Source organism: Stylophora pistillata, chromosome 14 (assembly GCF_964205215.1).
Source record: "Stylophora pistillata chromosome 14, jaStyPist1.2, whole genome shotgun sequence".
In the NCBI taxonomy this organism is placed as follows: domain Eukaryota; kingdom Metazoa; phylum Cnidaria; class Anthozoa; order Scleractinia; family Pocilloporidae; genus Stylophora; species Stylophora pistillata.
In genome coordinates, this window is record NC_142532.1 from 8,981,986 (window position 1) to 9,009,878 (window position 27,893).

The following is a 27,893-nucleotide window of genomic DNA, read 5'->3' on the forward strand; positions in this document are numbered from 1 at the left end:
TTGGCTGTTATTTCTATAGAAACCGTTCTGCTATTCCTTTTCAAGATGTCAGCCAAACTATGTAGTTTAGGTAGGAACAAGATTAACTGAAATTAATTAAAGTAGAAGACTCGAGAGGTTCAAAACGTAGAACAATGTGTACTTTAAGAAAAATTTATTGTTTGCGAAATAACATATAGCTGATTACAAGGAGTTTGAATATATGAAAACCGTATATGTGTACTGCATCTAGCTGATTACTATGTAATTTTTTCAGTTACTGACTTCAGTTGTAGTCTACATGGAAGAGAAGTGCCTCTTTTAAAGTAAATCGGCTATGACATCGAGTCCACATTCAGTTAAAAGGTGATAAAGATCACCCACAGTTATCCGATATTTTTGTGCAATGTAACCCAAAGCAGCATCAGCTGGATTCAAGGTACGCTGGTCAAGGAAACGAATCTCCTCTGGAGTCAGTCTAAGTTGCTCCTCAACAAATATCTTCCACTCATCTCCACCTTCAACGTCAAACAAAAAATACATTAACAAGACAAATTTATCAAGAGAGCAACCAAAGGAATTAAAAGAATAAACTAAAGACTTTACGATATAGTGCCTTGCCTTGTGAAATTTTGTGGAACTATTTTATTTTTGTTGGAGAGAAATGTTAGCCTTAAACACATATAGGACGTGAAAAAAACAACAAAACACCTAGAAACTCGTCATTTTCTTTTGTGCTCGGGATATTTCCTGTATGGTTTAAATAAGGGTATGCCGTTATCGCTATTTTGTTAGAAGATCAGACATGCAAGTGCCGCATATCAAAACAAATTCACTACAGTCACAGTGAAATTTGTTTCGAGAGGGAAGGGCAAACGAGAATAGCTGTATGGCAGTCCCATTCATGAGTGGTTATGTAAATCGTTAGAGTTTAGTTCACACCTCGTCTGGTGACCAACAACTTGGTGAATCACCTCGTTATGTGAAGCAGCCCTGTCAGATTGTCACAAAACAGCGCGACACGAAAAAGAAAAGCCACATGCGGCCCATCAGTTTTCGGTAGACCAAATTTGAAAACGATCCCTTCAACTGTTGGTTCAAAAGCCGCCGAGAGAAGCTTGAAACCGAGTTTTTACATAGCTAATGCTCAATCGCTTAAGAAAGATTTTGAAAAATTGACCGCTAATTAATGACGTGTCGCGTCACCGTGAGCGTAATGACGGAATTTTGGTTGCATAGCCATCATGGTACAGCCTATTTCGGCATCTCAGGCTAAACCTGCTGAGGAAAGATCACCCTGATAGAGAGAGGGGTCCTGTCTAAGTCTTTGTCACCACAAGGCATCCCGTATAAGAAGAGAGTGGATCTTGAACAGCCATTCTTTGAATATATATGGCTTTGGCTTCGGCCCCACCGTTTATCACGCCCTGAGTCAGGCATCTTCGAACCGCCTCCCGGTTAGCTCAATGGATAGAGCGCTGGACTGTTGTGCGGGAGGTCGAGGGTTCGAGCCCCGGCCGGACCAACACTCAAGGTCTTAAAATAATTGAGAAGAATTTGCTACCTTTCTATAACATCAAGAAATGGTTAGATATTCTAGTCTTCTCGGATAGGGACGAATAAATGGAGGTCCCGTCTCCTGCAGGGTTGGGGCAGGAGACGTTAATTTCCCACACACGAGATTACTGTGTGATGGATGTCCTCCCCTGGGGTGGGATGGGTGGGAAGGTGAGATCGATAGACTGAAGCGGCTTCCAGAGGCGCCTGATATGCTGACGTCTGTTCTCAGCCTTACACTGCACCCGTAATTCAGCCTCTGGGCTGCAAGTGGTCAGATATAAACTATATTCATATTCATCTTCTGCAGATCTGTATACTTTCCGGAGGTGCATGTGCAAGAAATAGAGATGGAGTTATCCTAATCGACATAATCTAATAAAAACTTTAGACTCTGTTCGGTCAGTACACCCTGAGTGCGATGTCGCGGTGTGGTAATGGCGACTTTGAGACCCTGGACGTTAGTGACATTCTCGTTCACCATAATCTTGAAAAGGTCGTTCGAGACCCAACGCTCGGGAAAAGTATATTTCATCCAATTTGAGATTTACACCAGCGCCATAGTATACCTACTACAGTCTTCCAATCATTGCTTTGTGCATTGGCGGCCAAAACCATCTCAGACTAACGCTGTGCGCGCCCATTCGGTTCTGCAATGCAACGGGCGCCGCTTTCCAGAGTCAGTGATTAATGCATTTGGGAAGTAGATTTCCCGCCATCAGTGATTTGGTGGCCCCGACAGAACGTCATCAGTTAACACACCGAATTCTTTCAAAACTAAACTTTCAGCAATTATGGACTCATTTTCCAGTTAGGTGGGTGAAAATCCATCCCACCAACAAACCAAGGTTGACGGCACAAATTAAGGTTACTTCCTTCCTTCGCGGGCGTCCTTCGGGAAAAAATTCGTACGCGCGCTAGTTTGAAGAAAACCCCAACAAACTATACATCAAAACAAAGCTTAATAAATTCAGTTTACGATAAAAATATAATTTAGGCGATTTTTTCATTTAGGAAGTGTCAGGAGCCGGTAAGGCGTGAAACGACCGAGGGTCCTTCTATTGAACTTATCAGGTATCGGTTCCCGCGGCACGAGGAAAATGGCCGCACAGTCTCATTGACAAGGCATCAATCAACAAAAGTGTGTCAGGCTTTTCCGATATTCTGATTGGTTTTCTAGATATTCGCATCTAAAGTTACAGTAGCGAAAAATATGCGCAGCCTGTTGCGTAGATGGACACCACGTAAAAAATATTTCAAATATCAAAATTTCCTGACACACTTTTGTTCGTTATCATCTCAGGAATGTGTTAGCGAAATTTCACGAGAATCTGTCAAATCTACATACCCTATAAATTCTCTCAAAGTGGATGTATTCCTCTCAAAATCAAACGCGAGATTTTAGCTCCTGAAGGTTTGTAAACAACTAGCGCCACACAAGGAGGTTATCTCGCCTCCTGAAACCACAAACCAATAGAGAAGACGAGACCTCCTAGCCTTAATGACAATGAATCAAGATTTTCCCGGGAAAAGTATCGCGTAGCAGTCACGTTTTTTTATGTCGCTTAGTTGACCGTTTAGTAATAGACAAAGTCGGCGAAGGAAAAACCCGCGGCAGAAAGGGTAAATCTGTCGCATTCTTCTTTTTCTCTATCGGTTTCGTCAGATTCCGACGAAGAATCTTGTTTACAACCTTCTGTAGTGTTGACTTTAATTTTTAAGCTGATTGCCTCAAGGGTAATCGAATGCTGCCGATCTTCAGCGGATGCCGAGCTTGTCACTTTCAGCAAGGACCGTTTTTTTTTTTTGACAAAATGATGCCATTTCTCTTTTCTTTGGGCCTGTTTTTTTTTTTTCTTTTTCTTTATCCAAGGACTCCTCTCTAATTTTGAGTTATGTTTTTTATCCATGAGAAAAGACTTCCAGGAGTGAATTTTGTCATGTGCGCGATGTAAACAAAATATGCAAATGACAGAAAATTGCCGCGAATATTCCCCTGGGAGGTTCGCCATTTACAAGATTATGACACCTTCCTGATTTATTAACTTTTACGCATGATGCACGATCCTTCGCAGTAGACAGCGCTATTTATGCAATAGCGAAAATCAGACCTGAAAAAAAATCAGGCCTATACGATTTCGAACCACTGACCTCTGCGATACTAGTGCAGCGCTCTACCAATTGAGCTAACAAGCCAACTGGGAGCAGGCCGTTAAGTTGATTCGTAATAAACCCGTGATGATAAATCAGATACAATGAATATATGAAGTCCATATATTTTGAACTGCGGTATTAAATACGTATGATGCACGATCCTTCGCAGTGGATAGCGCTATTTATCATTATTATTATTATTATTATTATTAACTTTTATTTGAAAATACGTTAAATAAGTCGGACGCTTTTTGAGATTTTTAAATTTTTTCTTTTGCAAACGTTAGTTGAAATGTCTAACTTCAATATAGTCCAAAAAAAAAAACATATTTTCGGCCTCTGAAAGAGGAAGTAACCTTAAGCAGCTTATCCTCGAAAGTTAACACGCTTGTCACTCAGACAGAAATGGCATAGGAAGAGAACTTCGCACCAAGGTGCGGGACGAGGTTTCCGCTAGGAAATAAGCCTTCAACTCTGAGAGGGTTCGTCTCCTGAAAAATACTGACCCACGTAAATGGAGGAATCTAGCCAACAAGGTAAATCGAGCAGTATAAGTTCTATTAGTTATGAGGTCGATGGCAAGGTTCTGTCAGGCTGTAAGCTTGCAGATAAATTCAATAAATTCCTTCTTTCAGTAACATCTGACATTCCGGCCACAGACCCTCAATCCCTCCCTACCTTTCTGCCAGCTCCAGATGAGTTCCCTGTTATCTAAAAGGCTGCCCCAACTTAGCCCTTTCAAGGCTCACGGCCCGAATGCAATTCCAAATCGAATTATAGAGGAATCCATGAAACTCGCCGAGCCCGTGACCACCATCCTTGAATGCTCACTTTCTTGCAACTTTTCATCTGCATGGAAAGACTGGCAAATATCAAAGCTTTATCCTTGTAGTTTTAATTTCTCAAAGGTTCTTTCTTGGCCCGCCATAGGAGGCGCATCCAGCTTTAAAAGAGCTAAAATGACAAAAAATGTTATTTGATCCGTCGAACGGCTGTGACACAAGACCTCATGTTTTGGGTTGGTGTTAGGAAGTTAAAAGTCAAGGCCAATCTTCAGTTTGTACCAAAACATGATCTCTTGCCGGATTCTCGATATTTATGGTTAGTAGCTCTTAAGCTGCTAAACATAGGCGGGTATTACGAGCAGTGAAGCATGATGGACTGCTATCCAAGTGGGCTCCAGCACATGCTGGGGTTTCAAAAGAGACTAAGCTAGGGCCAAAACTCACCCATGTCATGGTCGATGACCTACCATGCATATCCCCTCTCAAGTCAAATCAATGGAAATTTGGCTCCCCATTAATCATACAGTCTGACCTGGAAGACATCTCGACATTGGCTGAAGAAAGATCCAGATGTAGTCCAGCTCACAGTTAATAACACTCACCGAAGAAGTAAGCTCTCATAAAGTACTGGGGGTCACCCTGTGCGACAACCTCAAATAGAATGTCAACACACAGGAGATAGTACACAAAGCGTCTAAAAGCATATACCTGCTGAGGGTATTGAAACACGCTGGCGTCCCTCAGCCACACCTCGTTTCAATTCATAACACCTTTGTCAGGGTCATTTCTAGAATATGCCTATCCTGTGCCTCCAGCATTATCTCAACGACCACTCGGAGCACGTCCAGAAGCGCGCCATGCGAAAAATTCATCCATGTTGTAACCACGACACATCACTCTACCAAAGTTGTTTACCTCGTTAAGAGGATAGGAGGCAAAGCCTTTGCTCGATAGCCATTATTAGGGCCTGTAACCCAGGCCCGCTTGTTCGTAAACGTCTCGCCTCAGTGCGTTACTGTTCACGGTGGTAAAATACGTTTCTCCAACCGTGTATCGCTACCGTGTTGTAGAACAGCTATGGCTTTCCAGCAAAATTGTACATACTAGCCAAAGTTAGCGAAAGTTAGCGATATAAGTTTATAACTTGTACTACATTTTTCCCCAATGCTGAACACATGTAACTAAATTTTAAAAAAAAATTTCTTCCAGGAATTGTAACCCCAGCGCTCTTGGAATCTTAAAAGTTTAGACACCATATGTAATTCTTAAACCTTTCTTTTATTATTTTTAGCGTAAACATGCCATTACTTCACTCTGTGTGATGACATGCATTTTGATAAACCTTCATTATCATGATTATTATTATAATGAAAAGGCTCAATACTTTGTAACCTTACCGCTTAAGGTGATAGTAAGCTTTCTTAGTTGACTGAAAGGGATTTCTCGAACATGAAGGCTCTCCGGTAAAATTGGAGCTGGAAATAAGAAAAATATGTCTGAATTTTCAGAATTGATAGAATGTTTTGGCGCATCAGCTAACAATTCAAAACGTTTCGGAACTTTCTGTTAGAGTGTGATTGGTTTCAACCAATTGCAAATAAACTGGAGTTTTAGTTCACCCATCCGAAGAAATTATGTTTGAAAAGCGTGGGGGAATCATTAATCAACCATGGGAGGAGACAGTAATTTAGCAAATGGATGGAAAATAAATTCACTTATCAACGATTTGCAGGACAGGTTAAGCCTTTAGGATGGTAGAACTTTCGATATTCGGTTACATTCTCGGCATAATCCAACAAGAGAGTGAGGGTGTCATTTCGGGACTCAATGAGAAGAGTCATGTTCCTAAATTTTTCATTATCTGGCCAGCCATGGAGTGTAGAATATTGGATAAATGCTGTGATGAAAAAATCTGACCATCACAACTGTACTTCAAAAAGCATATCATTTATTTTTCAACGAACATACTCGACGGCTGAGTGTGGTGGTCTTGACAGTAATGTGCCCGTGAGGTTCCAGATTGAAACTTACCTGTTGTCCCTGCCGGCACAATTTTTCTCAGCTCCTCAACTACATCACTTCGGTCTGCATTGTTAGCCTTTCTCGCCAGGGCACGAATCAGTACCTTGTTATCAGGATCAGGGTTTTGCAAGGCAGCATCATCCAGATTAAATTTTTCTTTTAGTTGTCGTACAACTTCTTTGCAATCATTTGAAGGTGACAAAAGGGTGTCTACAACCTCACCAGGGAGAGACAGCGTCCTAGCTCCTTCACCTAACAAAGTATATATTTTGTCCATATATTAATATTGCTACACCTGATATTGATATTGCTACACCTTGTATTAATATTGCTACACCTTAAGGCTTTTTAACCAGGTAGCCGGCATTCCGCTACAGATGGGTCTTTGAAAGCTATGCAAGTGTGTGCGACATGACTACCAACCGAGATAGATGTAGTGAAATCTGCGTAGGCAAACAATTTTGGTAAATCGATCTTGCCTATAATGTTTCCCGCAAGTCTTTACGTTTTAGAGGCACCTATCATCTACACTTCAACAGCTAAGCTGAATAATGAACAAATAGATTGAGAGTGATACCAGAGGAAATTGTATAGAAAAAAAGTGGAGCACACCTAATACTCTTTCTGGAGATTATCGAATTTAACGAATGCATACCAGAGTAAGAAGCTCACCTTTATCAAGGGACAAAAGTTTATCATAATGTGCCACCTACGATATGTAAAAAGGGATGGTTAAAAATGTTGCTGTACGTTACCATTATTACGATTATATCACAAGGGTTCAAAAACTGCCAAAAACAAAGACTCACGATATAATATTTGTTATATATGCATTGGCTTTGATTACAAGCTGGACTGTGTGTAAAATAGTATTTGATCGTTGTCTGATATTTTCCGCTACTTTCTTTAAAATCTTTGAAATTCCTCAATGGATTGAAATCACTTTCGCCACAGTAAAAAGCCTTTCGTATTTCTTAATTAAATGCGTAAAATTGCTTTACTCGAATTATTTTATCTGCAACAGAGGCAATGTTTTTTTCATATGAAACTTGTAATGATAATTACCCAGTTCTCCTGAGATGAAAACCAAGGAGCACAGTGCTCAGGATTGAATCTGTTTATACATGCAAAATCAGATTCCAAACAACATGCGTCTCCCTTGGATGCGCGCAGCTCAGACTCGGGCCAAAAGTGAAGGCATTCCTCTTGCTTGCAATTTAAACTTTGATGCTTTTCACAGTAGTCGATAGCCCTCTGCTCACAGCATGCGTAGATTGGACAGAAGATACCCATCTTGTATTTCATGCTGTTCAGCCAGCGAAACTGATTACGCATACACTCCAGAATCAAGTTCAACTGTCTACAGACAACCTGGACACAAGTTAAATCATACTCATTGTATAACGTGTCCATTGACTTCTGGGAGAAGCTCGATCGCAGAGCATTTACCAACCCATCATTTTCGTTACATCGATGGTAGACAACCTCGATATAAGACGAGTGACACAGAAGAATTACTGAGCATCCGGAATTTTGAGACGTGTAAAACCTGGAAAAGCTGTGAAACAGCTTCGGACGCACTGGTCTCCAAAACTCCTCTTTTCCCCATTGAAAGAACTGTAAAACTAATCTGGGAAAAAGGCCAGCAGGGACTTGACCAGACTCAAACTTTATAACGAGGGAAGGCACTTGTGCAGAAGAAACCAAATTCAAGACACCCTCTGGTGGTGGTGACTTTAGCATGGAGGGTACCAGGTACTGCTTGCCACCAGGTGAAGGCCACGAACACAATAAGCTAAATCTCTCCATTAATGCAATTAATTTTTCAGAATTTTCTCTGCCGCCGATTAACTGAGGTTCCCAAACATGTTCCAAAAGCTTTTCCTCCAAGATTCCTTTATTTTCAAGCTTCTTCCATAATTCTAAAAAGGGCTCCTCTTCCGGGTGGTAGGGCTTAACAGTTATAACCTTCTTAAACACGTCGATCAACCACTGAGAATCGAGGATCACTAGATCATTCAGTTCTGCTGTGTCATCAAAATGGATCAAGATTCTTAGGTCATGCAGAAAGTTGAGCAGCGTCTTGAACTCGTTTTCAGTTCTGATGTCGCATTCCTGGTTTGCAATGGTTTTTGCTGTTTCGAGCGAAATAAAATTATACCCGCCCTTCTTACAGCTTTGGATAGTTTTTTCGTACTTTAACCATTTAACTGGAATCACCTCTTTGATATGTGGCAATTTCTTAGCAACAGCGAGAACTTCCTTTCGCAGACGTTCGACTTCTTGACACTGACTCACAGCCGGACTTTGTATTATCCACACAATATATACCATACAAATGGGCACCATAAGGTCTCTCCTTCAAAGTTCCATACACTTCAGCTGCAAGTTTTAGTGGATCTCTACCATCATAAGGTTCATCAGCGTGAGTGCAGACCAGGAAAACCAAAGGCAATCGCTTTGGAAGTGCCTCGAATCCAGTATCCATATCCTTTCCCTCGTAACATGTTGCCAAGGAAGCTATTGAACTCATCCAGAAATCTAGGTAATCCAAGTTAGTTTTCAGATCAAAACTATCTTGGGGATTTGTGTATACTCCGTGCTTCACTGGCAGCTTGGCTTATGCGTTTGGATTCAAGCTGTGATTATAAACAAGAAAATAGATGGCTTATGCTGTAAGAAATAGGGGATGTATTACATAATAAACAGATTGTCCGGCAAAATCCCACCGAATTGAGTAGACATCGTCAGTCTCATTCTCTCTCCTCTTTTCTTTTTCTTTAGGTAAACTTTCAATTCTTGTAGCAATTTCTTCAAAACGTGATGCCTGTTCTGGTGTGGGATTGGGTAAGTCATCTTCGGATTCCATTTTTTTTGGGTCAGGAACTTGTCTCACCGGCGAACGATTTTCATCAAAGCTACTTTCGGTGGATAACAGATCCTCAGTTTGCTCAGTTCCAACAAAGCCACTCGATGAATCATTGGAGGTTGCCTCCAAGAGGTCATCTGTCTCGTCAACATCATAGTCCTTGTCCCTTGACCCTTGTCGAGATTGTTTCCTTTACTTAGCTCATTAACCGTTTCTGTTGTTCTCAGTAGGGCGCTTAAGATACAGACGTTTTCGGGGCGACGGCGACGTAACAACCCAGGAAGACTGGGTCAGAGGTTGCCGTTTCGCGCCATAATTTAAGTTGTTAAGATTCTGATGACGAGCGGCCTTTGCGACTTCCGTCGAGTTTATTTGTTGCGCTTTATAAATTAAGGCTTTTTCGTCGTAGCATGGCTACGTTTGAGGAATTCCGCCATCTCCTCGTCCTTTACTACGACGCTAAAAAATGTGTCAAGCTGGTTTGTCCATTCCATTGTGCTGAAAAAAAGGAGTCGGAGTTAGAATTAATTTGGAAACAAGAATTAAAGACACTTTTCACTGGGCTACATTATGATCAGAACATCAATGTCTTATGGCTTTAAGATCTTATAACTTGAAATATGAGAGATGTACAAACAGCAACAGCTCGTTCTAATATCAATTGGAGTCGTTACAAGAATTCAGTTCCACTGAATTAATACAGTTAGACGCCTTCAGAGATACTCAACTTACGGGAGCTCCTACACTACCGAAGAAGCCAGCCTTTAGCTACGTAAGGAGAGTCGGATGCGATAAGAACTTTATTTAAGTATATGACGTTTCAGTCCAAGACTACGCACTAAGCTAAAAAAACCTCCATAGATCTGAGGTGTACGTTTGCGAGGTGCATCTACGAATTGATAAAGGGAATGGCAGCAAGCAAAAATCCCCTTTTATGGTAAGAATTCAAGTATTGTACGCGTACGTACCCAAAACTTACCTCGACGATTTGGACTTCACTGTTGCTTCGGTCATTTTAACCTAAAGAGAAAACAAAAGGTCTCTTGAGTTGGCCGAGACATCGTGTGATGACTTGTGCAAAATGTGATAATGCAATCACTTTAATATAAGTGACAAAATTGGCAATATATAAAAAAAAAAACAAAAACAAAATCAACTCACGTTTTTACCATGACAGCGAGCTCACTGATCTCACGTCGCCGACGTGAGGGCGACGGCAGGGCCGCATGCGCAGTCAATCTCGCCCCAATCTTAATCGACCTCCACGTCGCCGTCGCCCCGAAAACGTCTGTATCTTAAGCTCCCTAGGGTGTCATCAGCCAACCGTGCTGCAGTTTGCTCAAATGAAATAGCTTCTTGATCAATGTCCCCCTCTTCATTCTTTTTTCCTGTAATCCACATTTCCGTGGTCACCTCAAAAGGATTCGGATCTAGATCGATCCCCACCGTGCTCTCCTCTTCTGCGTTGAAACACATGCCCTTTAACGATTTCTTCAAGCTAGTCTTTCCGGATCGGTCTTGTCCAACCAACATCAGCGGTACTCTTCTATCGCAGACCTTTCCTTCATCCAGGGCGTGGTAATAGGCTTGTAAAGCGAGAGGTCCTCTTGCAAGAATCTCTGGAGGAACTGCATGTTTGAGAGCAGGTAAAGAAAAAAACTCTATTCATAATGATAATGGTAAGGATTTCGCGAGCTTTTTCAAAAGACTGCCATATCCAGATGCAAGATGAGCCTGAAAAGGCTGAAAATTGATGGGCAGTTACTTGATGGCCTATTTTTTACGGTTCTGTCGGTGTTACAGTACCTCTCGTATACCGAGTGCAACAACATCGCACAACTATACCAAAGAGATATGTCAATTTTTTTATGTCAAAGAGACATGCAGTATGAGTCTTCGGCGAGTATTCGAGTTTCAGATATTGCGGACAATGATCTTTGACTTCACCAAGGTCACTAAGCTCCAAAGAACACGTGGGTGAACAAAGGACGAATTCGCTGGAGTTAACCAAGTTAGCCAAAGGTATCAGTGGATAGCAAAATCGGGTCTCAGGATGTTTAAATCCTCGCAGTTAACTCAGATGTTTTCCTCTGTCCCACCCTGGTGACAAAAGAATGGCAGCTTATTTATTCGATCACCTACCTTAACATTTACTTTTATTTCTTTGTCTTACTGTAACCGATGTCTAACAACGAGAAATACATATTTCCTACTGAAACGTGCTAACACATCATTTAAGAATAATCTTAGTAAAACTAAAATATTCCACTGACCTATCCTTTCTAGCCCATTTCTCATTATCTTTCCAACAACAAAGCCTTGAACTTCCTTGACAAATTCAAGAAAATCGGGTAACTTTCTGACAATCATCTCGGGTTCCCACTGCCCACTACTGTGTAACCTGTCCCACTATTCGCAATGTAGGTGTAGATCAGACACGGATGAAAATAAAACGAAATCATCATATGACCAGCAGCTCCTTCCAACGATGTAAGAGGTCGAGATTGTCCTAGATAGTGTGTAGAGAGAAAAACCCTTTAATTTATTAGAGAATTCCCTCAAAACCTCATAGATTACGACTATCCTGAATTAAGACAAAATCAATATTCCGCCGTTTCACGAAGGCGTGCTCGACTAATATCCACAACACATTGCACCGTCACAAAGCGATACCAGTGCTTTCACAATATCCGTAACACTGCCGCAGACGCTATGAAAAGCACCATTTCTATTAAGCGCCTCCCTCTAATTAGTACCCCCATAGAGTTTCATTTTTTTAACACACCATACCCCTCCTTTCACTTCCCTAAAACAGCTGTTTCATCGTAATCTTTTTAGGTTAGGTACGTTGCAATTTATGTTTTTCGTATTTAAAAGCCTGTACTGGTCTCCGTTTTAAATGTCGTAGGCTTTAAACCGAAAAACGATTACCCATCGGAGGAGTGCTTAATTAATTTATCTGTGAGTAGCCTCAAGCAACTTTTCAGAGGGTTAGGATATAAATATCCCAAATTTTAGAATGCCACCTGCCTTGAATGTAGTCTAAGTATATTCCTTTTAGTTGTGGAAATAATATTTAAAAAAATGCTGAGAAAAAAATTCGTCTTCGTAGTGTAGTTTTATTGATTATGTCCTATTTCAATTTCTGTTGTCTTTATCTAGTAGTCAATACCGATTCTGTGGATCCTTTATCATCCACAGCAAAGCGCCACGATCGTTCCCTCGATAGAATGACACTGAAACCTGGTTTAGACTTGTAAACAATTCGTTTGGAAAACCGCTTGTGGGTTAAATGAAATCCTTCTGGTATCTTCTGGGGTAGTTTTAGTCCAAATTGATCGTCTTCCTTCAAAGTAATCTCAGAAAGATAATCTGCCAACACGCGTATTACATCTTCTTTGGGTACATGGTCCAGATCTGTTGCATTCCCTGTTTCAACACAAAATGCACATACATACCAGGAGCAACCATCAGTAAAGCAACAAGAATAATTCCAGATCGAGCTGATCTTGGTTTGATATACAATATAGAGCAATTTTCTGCAAGCCCGCTGATTTTCACAACGCGGAAAAATTTCTAGGCTTATGACCCTAGCCAGAAATTCGTTGCTTCATCATTAAAATCAAGAACATGGATCAGATTAAAATGCTGAAATAGAGCGGTGCATTTGAATCTTCAATTGGAGAATCATTTCTTATCCTTTCATGGTATTAAAATCTGTAGACCCTTAGAGCTGTTTGTTTCATTTCGGGATGGACAAACCAATTATAGTTACACGAAACCTACCTGTTCGCTCACGTATGGTGAGTCTGCAATCGAACTCGCATCCGGGAAATAAAATATCTGCTTGCAAATATCTTCGCGATGGGAGAACTATCCAGCCTCGGCTTTGCGACCGAGTGGTTTCATCGGTAAAGTGAACTTTTTTCAGGATGTTCTTGATGTCACTAAAATGGGACTGGAATGCAAATTGTGAGATTTAAATAGAGTGCCGACAGGGATGATTTCAATCTTCAAGCCAACAAGAACCTGACCCTAGGAATTACGACATTACTTGGTGAGGCTTTCCTATAATTGTATGATAATTTTGGGGTGCAGAGTGATCCAAATCTGATATCTATTGGACCATCTTGTGCGGCCGTTGGAGAGCTTAACATCATCCGCTGATTTAACACTACAGGGAAACTTGATGTACTTGAAAAGTAGGGCAAGATCCACGTAGTTGTGGCGTATTTATACTCATTCATCTTGGCTTGGGTAGGTTACCATAAGCACGGTCTATAACAATAAATATACACCCAGTCTTTAAATCCTCTATAAATTTAGAAAAATGGCGTTTAATTTTACCAAACACGTGATTTGCGTTGGCAGAATCAAAGTCTCAGAGAAATCTCTACAACGGAGACAACTTAGTTACCGGGAATTTCGAAAAACAGGCCACAGCCATTTTAATCGCTCCGTGAAACCGACCCACCTTACATCTCACTTGACGACTGCATGGAGTGAGGAATGTTAAGTCATATCTTGCGGCGTAGTCGAGGAATTCTTTTGGTGTATTATCATAATGATATCCTCTGAAAATGTCCTCAATGAAATTCACTCCTTCTTGAAAAGTAACCTTCCAACGATTTCCCTCCTCTGGCGATTGAAACATTGCTGTTACATCATCTATGCTCCAGGCCCCTTCCTCTGTTTCCTCTGTAACGGATAACAAAAACTCCTTAAGCCTAAGTTTCAAACCAACCAAAAAACATTGCTCACGTAAATATCTCTGAATTTGGTTATTTATCGTATGGACGTGAGTGTTTTATCGAGAACTAGAATACTCGTAGATAACTTCATCCTGGAACCGAGTGGAGTAGGTAACACGAGAGACGACAATTCTCGCGTTTTCAAATTTTGCTGAATGAACACGGTTTGATTATTATTTGGAATATTCAATGGCACGATTTTTTGTGGTAAATGACGAAGATGTAAAAGAATTTTCCGTACAGCAAAGGAACGAGAGCATCTTAGAGAAAATGCTGCATGATCATAAGATTTCCAAGGAATTTATCGAAAGTTGCGACGAGATAAGGTAAATTTGAGTTCCGTTCGTGCAGAACAGCCTTGAAAAATTCATAGTCAATAGAGGCTGAAAATAAAAGTATCTTATGATTAAAGTGAGAGACAGTAAACGACTTTCCATTAAGCTGATAATACCAGTTGAGATGTATTTTGGCCTAACTGATGGTGTTACATTGTGAACCTTTTTACAATTTGGGCGCCGGGTATCTTATTTCTATTAATTGAATTGAATTGAATTGAATTAAATTGAATCTTTATTAAGTCATAAGATAAATAATCACATATCCTATGTTACAACATTAAAAGAAGGTATATATATAAATTACAGAGAAAATCAAGGTAAAAATTATAAGACTAGATTATGCTTAAAAATTAAGCGATTGACAAACGTGTTTTTGAACCTATCAGTGTTTATTTTAGGATGGTGACTTGTCTCTTTCCTCAGATTGTACTTGGTTGATTTCTTTTTTGGCATTATAGCTCTTAAAGGGTGTATTGTATTATTAAAAACATTCTTGAAGATACGTGTGTCCTGTTGAACTAACAATTCATAAACATTAATGTGGTCGGATGTATACTTGCGCTTATAACATCGATGTAAGAAACATTGGATTGTTGTTAATTCGGAATTTACAGCGCCAAATACGGACAGCCCGTATAATATATTTGGTAGAACCAGATTTAGAAACAGATGATCTATTTCGGCCTGATTGTACCCTTCTTTCCTTAAAGATCTTAAAATGAACAGGCACTTGTTTGCTTTGATTAGTTTTTCTCGAATATGTGTTATGAACCTACTGTCTTCCTGAAATGTTACCCCTAAAATAGTAAGCTCTTTTGTCTGTGGTATTCCAGACACCATCGGAAACTCTATTGTACAACCTTTCTTGCGGAAAATGATTTCCTTGCACTTAGATGGATTGCTACACATACCATTACTTCTAGACCACTGGGAAAACTGATTAATCAGTGCGATAGAATTGTCATTATCACCTATCACAGGCGAGATAATGGTTGTATCATCTGCATATTTTACCAGCACGCTCTTATTGTCCAAGTGTATCTCTAAATCACTGAGAAAGACATTGAACAAGTGCGGCCCGCTGACACTTCCTTGGGTGGTACCTTTGTTGACACTTTTCCATTTTCCAATAAACCCATTTCTAATGACTCTCTGCTGCCTGTCTTCCAAAAAGCTTAGATACCAGTTAACTATAAAAGGATTTAGGGGGAGTTGCTTCAATTTGTGTGAGAGGAGATCGTGTTTCACACTATCAAAAGCCTTGCTGAAATCCATAGCGAATAGGCATACCGCTTTGCACTCTGGGATATCAAGATATTGATTGACAGTATGTTGGATAGTCAGTAGAGCATTGGTACAGCTCCCTCCCTCTATGTATGCAAACTGTGAGATCCCAGAATGTTCATCGAAGGTCTCCCTTGCGTGTGTTCCTAAGACAGCTTTCTCAAAGCACCTTGCGATGACAGGTGTCACATTTATTCCGCGGAAGTCTGATATTCCCTTAGGTATATCAACCTTCGGCAAGGGGTACAGGTCTGACTTTTTCCAAGAGACAGGCCAGGCGTGTGTTCTAAGAGACAGATTCCAAATCCTGGTGATCACTGGAACGAATAGCTCGGCGTGGTCTTTCCATATAGTATACGGGATGCCATCTGGTCCGGTTGCTGTTTTCTTTATACGCATAAGAGAATTCAGGACTTGTCGCTCTGAGATTTCTGGGACTTCCTGATCTTCACTAATCTCCAGAGGTGTTGGCTTTCTGTAGGCGTGGTCAGTACATAGGTCACCAAAGTAGTCATTTAACGCGTTGAGTTCGTAGTGGCCAAGAGATAGAGAAATCACCGGCTTGCGGCGCTGAGATGTTTTATCCACTTTTTTCCACCAATCCCGAGTTCCAATAGAGGCGATAAAGTCCCTCCTGTTTCTGAAAATCACTTCAGAGATCCTTTTATTCATAACTTTAAGACGGTCTTGATTACTGAGTGATATGCGTGATTTGGCTCGTATCATCGATCGAACGAGCGGAGTCATCCAGCCCGGGTCTCTTGAAGACATGCGCACCGTTTTCAGAGGCATGCAGCTATCCAGGTGCCCTAGGATGGTATTTTCGAGCCTACCAACCACTTCATCGACATCAGTTTCCTGTATCATATCATCCCAGTTTTCCTTCGCTAACGCGATATACAGATCACGCTTTCTATGAGCCCTTTGGTCACGCACGTATACTTTACGGCGGATAGGTGGAAGCTTTATACCGGGTGGTAAAATAACTCCCATGTGATCCGTCTTGGAGAGCATGTGAAAGGGATAGCACTTTGAAAAGAGATCCGTGCGGTTCGTGAAACAGTTGTCCAAACAAGAATTCCCTCTGGTGGGGAAATTAACCAGAGCATTCCAACCAGACATTTCTTCGAAGCGTTTGATATCCAGTTTGTTGACATCGCCACCGCACAACACAACTGTTTGTGGATGTTTGTCTAGTATATTATCCACGGTATTTACAAGATGATTCATTAGATCGATCTCTGCATAATTAAATTTTGGAGGATGATAAACTCCACATATTACAAATCGATGTCCCTTGGGAAGTCGCAGAGTTATACAAATTAATTCATAAAGACCAAAGCGGTAAACATCCTCTACTGCAAGATTGTTCCTGATGTATATAGCAATCCCACCCTTATTGCGCATATCTCTGCCATTCCAATTTCTGTCTCTACGAAAGATGGAATAGTTCTCAATATTTACAATCGCATCCGGTTGTGCCGGTTTGAGGTGTGTTTCCGATACGACACAAACATCAATATCTTTAAATCGCAAGTCAGCCTCAAGTCCAACCGCCGCACGTACTCTGTTCTTAGTTTGTGAGAGACTGCAAATATTGATGAACATACACTTGGGAACGGCAAACTCCGAGCAATCGGTAGATGATTTAGTAGGCTCTCGAGGAATAGCTGTAAGATATCTGTTCTTAGCGGGATCTTGGATGCGATAAGGTCTAGCAAACCGCCGGGTTTTAACAACTTCAATGGGTCGACATCTGTCGGAGTGTTGCGATGCAGAGATATTTTTAGTAATTTTCCCCAATCTTCGTAATCCCGGACCTCTGTATTTCAGAATTCCCAGGGATTTAAGGGTATCGAAAACATGAGGCGCAGGTCGGCCCGCCGAACGTCTCAACGAAAGTAGCCTGTCACGATTGTGAGAGCAATGGATTCTGACTGACCCAATTGCAGGTTGACAAGCAGAGTCCGAGGAGTTGGAGCTCTGTTTTCGTTTACCGTGGTCATTATCCACTTCTTCAGGTCCAGGATGTGGATGGACATCCATATTAACAGTAATGTCGAGCACAACAAACTTCTCAGGGGCGGCCAGGAAGACCATGCCTCGACTGTCCCATTTCACCATAGCCCTTCTTACCCGGAGATTTCGAGACCGGGATACTCTCAGCTCAAATCTAGCCATCCAACTAATGCATCTTGATGTTAAAGATTGATTTCGATAAGCTCTTTCGACTGTTATCATAGTTATGAAGGTAAAAATATAGAAAACTGCAAGAGCTCTAAAGAGCGTGGCAGCCATATTGGCATGCATATATTAAAATCCAGTATTTTTATCAAAACTAGCTTTTCAATCTCTAACATTTATATTTATCTAATAAAAAGAAAACTACACGTCAGCTCATACATCTAAATTTTAATAATATGGATGTATCAACAAAGTTGAAATGGTAAATTGGCCACCGTAACGATTACAAAAGCTGACGTTTCGAGCGTTAGCCCTTCCCTCCGACGAAGGGCTAACGCTCGAAACGTCAGCTTTTGTAATCGTTACGGTGGCCAATTCACCATTTCAACTTTGTTGATATATCCAAATTATTTCGTTACCCCCACCGACGCAGCCCCAAACAGTTTCTTTAGTAAAATATCAGCCTTTATTCATATGAATTTTATCTTATTGTTGCAAGAATAATATCTCAATCAAGAGATATTGTTCTTGCCACTCGAACAAAAAGTTCACATCCTCTCGCCACCGTGTAATATCTTCTCGCCACCGTGTAATATCCTCTATTGTTAAAAACTGGATCATTGGATAATGCAATTCAAGACTTTTTATTGGCTTAGCCATTATGGTATATGAGCCAATATACCATAATCTAATATCTACACATTGTAACATCCGGTTACTTCTTACAAAATAAAGTCGAGAAGATTTATCTAATTTCTTGGGGGCGTTTTTTAAAATAAAACAGTTATTCCACTCGCGCTTGTTGGATATGAGATGATTATAGCCAACGAGGCGCGTAGCGCCGAGTTGGCTCTCTATCATCTCGTATGCAACGCGCGCTCGTGGAATAGTTGTTAATTTTTCCGTGAATGTGAGCTCCATCCAGGCGAAAGGTATTCACATAAGTTATCACGTCCAGGTAGCATGATCGTTATTGTTATGTTAAGCTGTTAAACCCCATAATAACCCCAAAATATTTTCTTAGTTGTTTTGTAATGGTAATAACAAAAATGTCGGTTGACTCCTTTAATTATCAGCTGTCCAAGAGGTTTATCGTTCCTCTTGGTGATGACTAGCAGTTCCTTAATGACATAAATAACTGCTGATTTGCTGAAATTAAACGGAGTAAAAAAGTAATATTTATTCCCTGCCATCCTTAAGTCAACCGGTTGCCAAATAGGTAAAAATGGTATCAGGTTGTATAGGTGTAAAATAGTAATTTCCCCTGCTGTACGTTCAATTTTCCTGGTACACTGGGATCAGATGTGCAACCAGCCTGGCATTTTTTAGGACAAGTGCTATTAGTCGTCAGGTGTTACCTTCACTTGGTCCACGAATCCTGGCTAATCCAAGATGACACCACATGTCAGTTTCTAACTGGTTGCTTGACTTGAAGTTTTAATATATAACTTGATTCACTCACACATTCCTATACAAAGGAAGATACATGTAAAAGTTATATGTATATCATCTTGCTATTTCACTTAACAACACTAACCCCTGGCGATGATAAACTGGGTAACAAGCAGGCGTTTTGTTTTGTCTTTAGATATGCACAGGCCCGGTTAGGTTTTGTAGTAGTATTATTATTAAAATTGAGTAACTTATGGATCATTTACGGCTAACAAAATTTATCGACTTTGTTACGGTCCAAATATATCAAAATTCGCATGAGAATCAAAAACTTGAAAACAATCCTCGGAGTTCAATTTGCTGAGGACGCTCTTCGTTATCCCAGTTTCACGTTAACAGAAGCAAACAAGAATTAAAAAACCAAAGAATGCAAAGGCATTAAATTAGTTAGAAAACAAGCGTCTATTGCAACCATCACAAAATTACGCGTTACCTTTCTTTGTTAACCACGATTCAATTTCGTTTGAACTTTTTTTTGAACTTTGAACTTTATTTTTTATTTAGACACGGTAAATCTATTAGATAAAATAATAATATTATTACAATCTACTATTACAATTACAATCTACTTTAATTTATGTAAACATGATCTAAAATTTAAAAGTGAAATAGAAAAAAATAAAGAAATTCTGCTTGATATAGATGCCGTGTGCGTTTTGTCGATTCAGACGAAGAAATTGCAACAACCATTTCGAAAGGATTGAAGTGATTTTGCTTGCCGCAATTCAGGGGACAAGCTATTCCAGATAACCGTACCGTTATAGCTAAAGCTATTTTTCAGGAAATTAGTGCGGGGCAATGGAACAGCTAGTTTGTTTTCAGAGTTCCTTAGATTATATGGAGGATCATATTTAGTCAAAAGAGAACCAAGATAGTCGGGCGCAAGACCGTGTATAGATTTATAGACCATGGTGGCCACTTGTATTTGTCGCTGAGTATCTAACCGTCTCCAGTTAAGTTGCACAAAAAGAGGATCAGCGCTTGTGTCATAACTGGAGAAGGTCAGAATACGGGCAGCCCGGTTTTGCAACTTTTGGAGCTTATTCGAAAGACCCTTGTTACAATGCCCCCAGACCTCGCTGCAGTAATTAAAGTACGGTTGAACTAAGACATTGAAAACGGACTCAAGCGTGGTTCGATTACAACGTTTAATTGCTACAATGCCCGATGCGATTTTCTTGGCTATTTTTTCAATGTGCATATTCCATGAAAGGTTTTCGTCTATATGCACACCCAGAGATTTGACTAAGCTAACTTGTTTAATTATGTCACCACCTATGATTAGTTTAGGGGAAGTATCGTAGGTACCTATCCTTTGCCGCGATCCAATTAACATGAATTCAGTTTTAGATGAATTTAGAGTCAATTTGTTTGCAGTGAGCCATGTGTTAACATTGGATAGGTCGTGATTCATAACATTATTGATCATTTCTATGTTGTTACTGGCAAAGGTCAGGTGAGTATCGTCGGCATACATACGTGCAACTGAATTAGACAGGCAATCAGGAAGATCATTTATGTATAGAGCAAAAAGCAAAGGTCCCAGAATTGTTCCTTGCGGAATTCCACAAGTGAGAACTTGACTAATTGAGAGCGAACCATTTACGAAACATTGTTGATGGCGATTATCTAGGTATGAGCTAAACCATTCATAAGCGATACCGCGGATACCATATTCGAATAATTTAGACATAAGAATTGTATGGTCAACGGTATCAAAAGCCTTTTTTAGGTCGAGAAAAACAACTGCATTTATACTGCCTTTATCAATGTTGAAGGCCCAATTGTTTGTGGCCTCCAACAAGGCAGTAACAGTTGAATGGAGCGAACGAAAACCAGATTGCTGGCTGGAAATCAAATTGTTTTCAGTGAGATAACCGTAAACCTGGTCGTAAATGATACGCTCAAACACCTTGGCTACTATAGGGACGATAATTAAAATTGTACGACTGTAAATTGTACCCATTTGACACCTTCTTTGGAGCTTAAATTGGTAAATTTCTCGAGAAGGCAAATTGAATATTGTCGTATAATCCTCGAGACGAACGTGTATAAACACCATCACTGAAGTGAATGGTTGTTTAAGTATAACTGCTCATGGGCCCAGAATTATGTTATATATTCGGTTTATTGTTAAAACCATTACGTTACAATTGTTTTGATTACTCTTATCGAGGTAGGTAGTTTCCGCTAGCATTTAACAGATCTATTCAATTCCATCGACAAAAACTTCATATCTTTTTATGAATTGTTTTGCTAAACTTGGTAGAATCTCTTGTGCTCTTCAGAATTACAATATCTTCTATTGCGTTTATCACTTCCTGCGTAACATTTACAAAACTCAATGTAGCCATTTTGAAATTTAGTGCCCTTGCTATAATCCTCTCGCGCGAGGTAATTATATCGAGATATGACGCAGTCTTTGACCAATCAGAGCACGTACAAGTTTCAAACTACAGGAAAAATTATAGTGAAAACCATCGCAAACCTTTGGGTTGGATTCCCTTGAAGATTGTAGTCGAAACTGCGCCTGCGAGCTACGGAGCTCCACACAATCTGCTCCTAAAACACACTCCAGCTTCAGTTTACAGTTCTCGGGAATGTTCCAACCGTCAACGAAACAGCAGACTATAAAACCGTTGTCTTCAGCAGACTATAAAACCGTTGTCTTCCCTGAGTCTTGCTTAAGTCTGAAAATTATGTGTTTCTTTGAAAGCTTTTAATGCTTTTCAATAAAAGAAAGACGATTGTAAAAGACAAAGAGATAGCGAAAAAATACAAAAAAAAAAAAAAAAAAAAAAAAAGCGAAGAAGGCAAAAAGAGGAAAAACGCACGCGCATCGTTAGACCTTAAGGATTCCTCTCGGCCACTTAGAGAGCGCAAATAAGCGACTTTGTACGAAGCCGAATAAAACCATACAGAAGGTAAGTAATGAGACCCGTACTGAGATTTCTGTATTAAACCTGCTTTAAAAGCTTCTAAAGCTGCCGTTCACACTTGGTGCCCGAGCCATTAATGCACAAAATGGTGCTGTGGTCAGACACTTGGTACACGATATATCAGGTCAAGACCTTGTACTCGGGCACTGACATATCGGACACCCAGTGTCTGAAAACAGCGTTATTTTGTGCTGGCGCCCTCACACTAATGCTCGGGCACCAAGTGTGAACGTATCCTCAGTGCCCATCAAGAATCGTACTCGGGCACCGAGCTCGAGCACCAACTGTGAACGCAGCCCAACTTGCAAAAGATTAAGCTTTCTAAAATATCTGCTCTCCTATTTCTTTCACAATAACACCAAAATGGGTTGTCAAGCTTAAAAGAATTTTTTGGGAAAGGGCCAATTTGCAAGTTGCTATTGCTTGAAACCTGTCATTTTGTTGGGCGCGTGCAACAATTCAGAAGGGTAGACATTTATTTTTAGAAACTTTTCTTTGTTTAAGCGTCATCGAGAGTAATAATTGTAGCCACATTTGACATGCTCCTGAGCTTGAGCTCGAGCAAAAATATCTGTAACATAATTGCACATTGCGAGAGAAATGATATGGATACCGTCATAACAAACTAAATTTGTTGAAGGTTGGATAAAAAGGAAAGAAAGTTGAATTTTTTTTACCGTACGTGACTGGCGATTTGAGAGCACTTTATTTGAGGAGTTGAGTGGCACAGTCATGATGGTGAGAAGCTTAGAAGGTTCCGGTGCTAGTTTTTATGCCTGCCTCCCTTTAGGGCTCAAAAAAAGAAAGCTACGCAAGCTCAGAAGCGACTCAAAACTTATTTAGTGAGGTGAAACAAAACTTTATGCAAACTACCCACCACTTTGAGTTTGACAAGCAATTTTACATGATCCCTTTGTTGCTTGGTTCCCTGAATTATACATACTTCTCTTGCTTTACGGGTAACTTCTGCTCCTGTTTCTTTGCTTATCTCGAGAAGATTAGCTCCGCACGTTCCAATCACCAAACCTTTGTATTCGTTTGGAATCTCCACTTCTTCCCACTTAGTTATCTATATTTCCTCCTTTGAAAAAAAAAGGCGATGAGTTGCAGCTCGCATGTAAATAGATCTAAACTAAACAGCATTCTGGGACACTCTGTAACTTTCGAATAAACGAAACGACTTTACTTCATATAAAACACTGCAATTACCTTTTGACCATCTCATCAGGAAAGGGTTCAGGCCATAGAAACTGTACTGTAACTAATGGGAATAGTATCCATAATTTTATTTGTTACCATATCGTTTATGAGTAAAGCATCAACATACCACTTTTTCTAAAATAAGCTTTTTTGCAGTTTCTCTCTGCTGGTCATCTCCACTAACAATGAATCCTTCCTCTTCTCTATATCTTGATGTAATTTTTGCTCCAGATCTCTGCCTTATGCTATTTAACCCACTCACGTACTTTCCAATGACATGACTCTTGAATTCTTTGGATACCGACACAAATTCACTCTCCATTTCCAGTCTCTCTTCTCTTGGGACTCAACTGATTATCTGAGAACCGTGCAGAACAACTCCCAAAAGCTGACAGATCCTGTAGCTTAAGCAATGGTAGGCTTTTTCGCGAAAAAATCCATAAATGAATAAACAAAAACGAACGATGAAGTCCTCAAATCGTGATCCCAAACTGTCAATCATGGCGTACTTTGATTTTACATAGACTAATATGTAAATTATTACGATTGGCTCAACAGACGGTCTCTCTTAATTATAACAAATCTAACTTAGCAAGTAAACTAGGGGAAAATCCACGGAAGACAGCAATTATGCTTCTCAAGCAGCGCGAGACAACAATTCATGGAGATGTTTTCATTGAGATATCTATAATATATCATAAAATACTTAATCGCGTAGTCTGATCATCCAGGTGAGGCTAGTCCTGACAAGGACTGTTGTCGGCAGTGATGACTCAAGTGGCGTAACTCGGTCGCAATTGATCAGTTCGGTCAAGACTGATATATGCCAGCTGATTCTTAAGCCAATAACATCAATGCAAAACTGACCAAAATCAGTTTACACAAAGTGAACTTACAACACTCGACTGACAACAACTCTTCATGCGTCCTTCTCGGGAATGCCTTGGCTACACGATCAAATGATACTGTATTAAGATGTACTTTTAAGAATGGTTCTCATCGAGTACAAACAAACGTGGCGGGTATCAATCTATAAATAACAAGACTCTCCAAGAGCGAAAACTGGGCTACCTGTTACATTACAGCCGCGACGAGCCCGAAGTCACAGCTGTTGGGAATAGATTCACTTGTCTTTTCCACGGTTTTTAAATATGTTTTTTGCGTCAGCAAGCGGTACAAAAGAGGAAAAAGGTTATGGAACGTAAGGATAGGGATAGCCGTGTTGGCGGTGGGGGAAGAGAGGAAGTAGGTTTTTCCCTTTATGGCATCTTAACATGTTAGAAAATTGAAAAAAAATTATATTCTCATTCGGCTCACATTGAGATTAGAACCCGTTGAAACTTATTCAATTGCGGCAACTGAACAACTATAGGACACTTTTCTTATATAGTGAGGGAAGATGAGCTGATATGCTATACACCCGCAGCCGTTTGGGTGACACCTTGGGTTTGTATGGGGATTCTTATTCTTGCGGGCTCAAATATCTGATTTCATTTTAGACTTCAATTCCCGTATTCAGTGGTCCATTCCCTTGTTTGTTTCTTTCCCTCGGAAAAAAATCGAATCGATTTTGACTTCAGGGTGCACTGCTTGCACATTGAGGCATTGTTTCCATTTTCGAGTGCCTCGTTCATAGAGCTCCTGCTGCGCTTCGACGTCCCTGCAAGAGCTCCGCGCGGCGCACTAACATGTATTTTTTTCACTGGTGAATTTTCACTCGTGCGAAGGACCTCGCCGAAAAGGAGGAACTGCTCGTATTCTATGCTCCCATCATTCTTGAAAGCATTTACAGTGTAGTAATACAAACATCACTTTTGGCATTACTATCTTCTTAGCATTAAATGCAATGTAGTTATTGACTGAGTGGGAGGGCCGGAATTGTAATATTTGGCTCGATATCGTGACGTACGAACTGAGCACAGCACTAGCCACTTGGTGTTGAAAATTTCGAGAATTCTGCTTCGACCTCTATAATATGCATGCAAAAATTTCGGCATGTTCATTAGTTGAGAGCACGTCAATTTATCACAAAGTTGAGTAAAAAAGATTCAGTGCAGAAATTTGACACAAAATTGATTGACAGGAGAGTCGCGAAAGCACAACAGAACAAAAGGGCTGACAGGTTAGGAAAAAGAAACAACGGTTTTTCCAAAACAAAACTCCCAACAAAGCGCGGCACAACTGCTTAAAAAATCGGGAAGACGGCCTTTGACAGAAGTATTAAGAGCGTGTTCGCGAGAAAACCGGGCAGAGGGTGATAAACCTCAAATCACCAATTTGGCTCAAACTTGGCATAAATGTTAAGTGTGTAATAGCCGCTCTTAAAGGTTACAAATAACAACCGACAATCCACTAATATTAACATCAAAACCCGGAAGAAATCCTCCTTCGTGCTCAGACGCTTCTACTTTTCTTAGTGACTCAAGTAAGCTAGAGACTGCTTCCCCGAACTCCTTTAATTCCGAAAATGCACAGTCGGCAAAGCAATTGATAAGAGAAACTGTGTACCAAGGACGTCGGCATACATTTCAAGATTGTCGGAGTGTCAGACTCAGCTACATTCTCAGAAGGTGAGTACATGAGAGCAGGATTTTGTGACACAGACTCTCGTGTATTTGCAAACATCCCAAGCATAAAGTGATAGAAAAGGCAACTAGAATTCTCTCTTTCACATTTCGCGGATCCTCGTGTCCTCGCAAACGTCTCTGAGGTCGTCACGGGGTAAACATTGCAAGTTACTACAAGAAAGATTATGGCGAAAAATTGTTTCGACGTCCAAGAAAAGGACTTTGAAGAGACATGATCGCTTTTTTGCCGCCGTTTTTTTCAGGAAAGGATTTAGCCAATGTTTATACGAGGAAAATGTAAGTTTTTGTTTGCGTTCATTTACGCAACACGCCTCGATATTTTTAAGTACTTCAACTTAAGATGGTAATATCTAGACAACCAATCAGAATATCGAAAAAGCCTGACATACTTTTGTTGATTGATGCCTTGTGACTGCGTAGACATTGTGCTTGTGCTGCGGCATCCGTTACCCAATAAACTCAATAGAAGAACCCTCGATCGATTCAGGTCTTACCGACTCCTGACATTTCTTAAAAGGAAAGCTCACTAAATTTTATATTTTTATCGTAGTTTGCATTTATTAAGCTTTCTTCTGATGCATTTTTTGCAAGGATTTAATGAAAATAGCACGCGTACGAATTTTTTCCTAAGGACACCTGCAAAGGTGGGAAGTAACCTTAAGTCTTGGATAGGATATTTGACCACAGAAATTCGATGGTAGTGTGACTAGCACTGTGGCATTAAAGTCTGATAGTACCTTCTTTCAAACTTAACCACTATCACTTTTAATTGAATTGGATAACTTTGACATTGCTACTTCCTTGTCCTTTACTGAAAATAAACATTTCTGATTTCCAAACACATTCAATGTTGGAAGGTTGCTAAGGGATCACTAGATCTCGTGGTAAACTAGTTCTCCTAGTTCCTTCGTCCTCGTGATCAACGCTGCGCCATCCTTTACCAAGCCGGCAATATTATTCAGCGGTCGAGTGTGTATGTCATATAATCAGTTACAATGTGGCCGGAGCGAAGAGGCTGCCACAATATACTATGCACTCCGAGGCCAGATATGACATGACAGTACACCGCAAGAGATTACATATCAAATGTATGCAGTAAACCTCGGATAAAAATGCTAAGTGACCTCTATATGCGTGTCAGGTTTTTAACCATTTTCTTTTTCCTTGTGCTGAGAGGAAACCAATTTATCACGAGCTTATTTGCCTCTCGGTGAACCAACAACTATCTCAAGCTTAACAAATAACACGTCAAATATTTTGGTAGCCGTAAATCTTTGCTACATTTTAAACTTAGTAGACTAGAAACACAACATGCCAAATGAATGTCAAAGTTCACCGCTGAACAAAACTGCAGGCGCGATCTGATCAAAGATGGCCGATTGTCCATTTGATTAACATCAGCTTTTAGGGCATCAAATTATCTTTTTGCCACGAACACATATTGTAAACTCCTTGTTTAATTTCTTTTTTCTTCAGAGTTCCACAGCGTCGTAAATCAGCCTCTCTACCTATGTCGCTCCACGTCGCTTCGAAATTCTCTGAATCTTTTGCAAAAACTCTTCGCGAACTTTACAAACTAACTTAGATACCAACTTCCCGAAAACTAGAGTTCCAAGGTACTTATTTATAAAAAAAAGAAACGAAAAAGGTCACGTGCACGTAAACTTGCTAGAACTTGCATTGCTGGAATTCACGTGCTACGTTCTTAAAATATTTTAGTCGGCAAACACAAATAAGACACGACACATATAATGTAAGTCGATAAGTATCACACCGTAAAAGACCAATCAT

The 27,893-nt window shown here is 40.2% G+C and overlaps 2 protein-coding genes across 2 annotated transcripts; both read right to left on the reverse strand.

Annotated features, from left to right (window-relative positions):
• Positions 1 to 127: 127 nt before the first annotated feature.
• On the reverse strand, positions 128 to 23,903 carry LOC111338099 (uncharacterized). Its single transcript, XM_088744582.1, is given in 16 exon segments — positions 128 to 497; positions 5,873 to 5,950; positions 6,507 to 6,749; positions 7,170 to 7,206; positions 7,563 to 8,787; positions 8,789 to 9,556; positions 10,346 to 10,386; positions 10,627 to 10,994; positions 11,640 to 11,803; positions 12,540 to 12,795; positions 13,153 to 13,324; positions 13,363 to 13,377; positions 13,808 to 14,064; positions 19,282 to 19,351; positions 23,174 to 23,395; positions 23,642 to 23,903. Coding segments are annotated over 16 exon segments (4,308 nt in total). The 5' UTR covers positions 23,837 to 23,903; the 3' UTR covers positions 128 to 300.
• Positions 14,765 to 18,050, reverse strand: LOC148716403 (uncharacterized). The gene has a single exon (XM_088746080.1). It carries the CDS (start codon positions 18,047 to 18,049, stop codon positions 14,780 to 14,782), a length of 3,270 nt encoding a protein of 1,089 aa, XP_088602206.1. The 5' UTR covers position 18,050; the 3' UTR covers positions 14,765 to 14,779.
• Positions 23,904 to 27,893: the final 3,990 nt, after the last annotated feature.

What these genes read in the sequence shown, in the direction of transcription:
- LOC148716403 (XM_088746080.1), bottom strand. Translation starts at nt 18,049, where the DNA reads ATGCATGCCAATATGGCTGCCACGCTCTTTAGAGCTCTTGCAGTTTTC.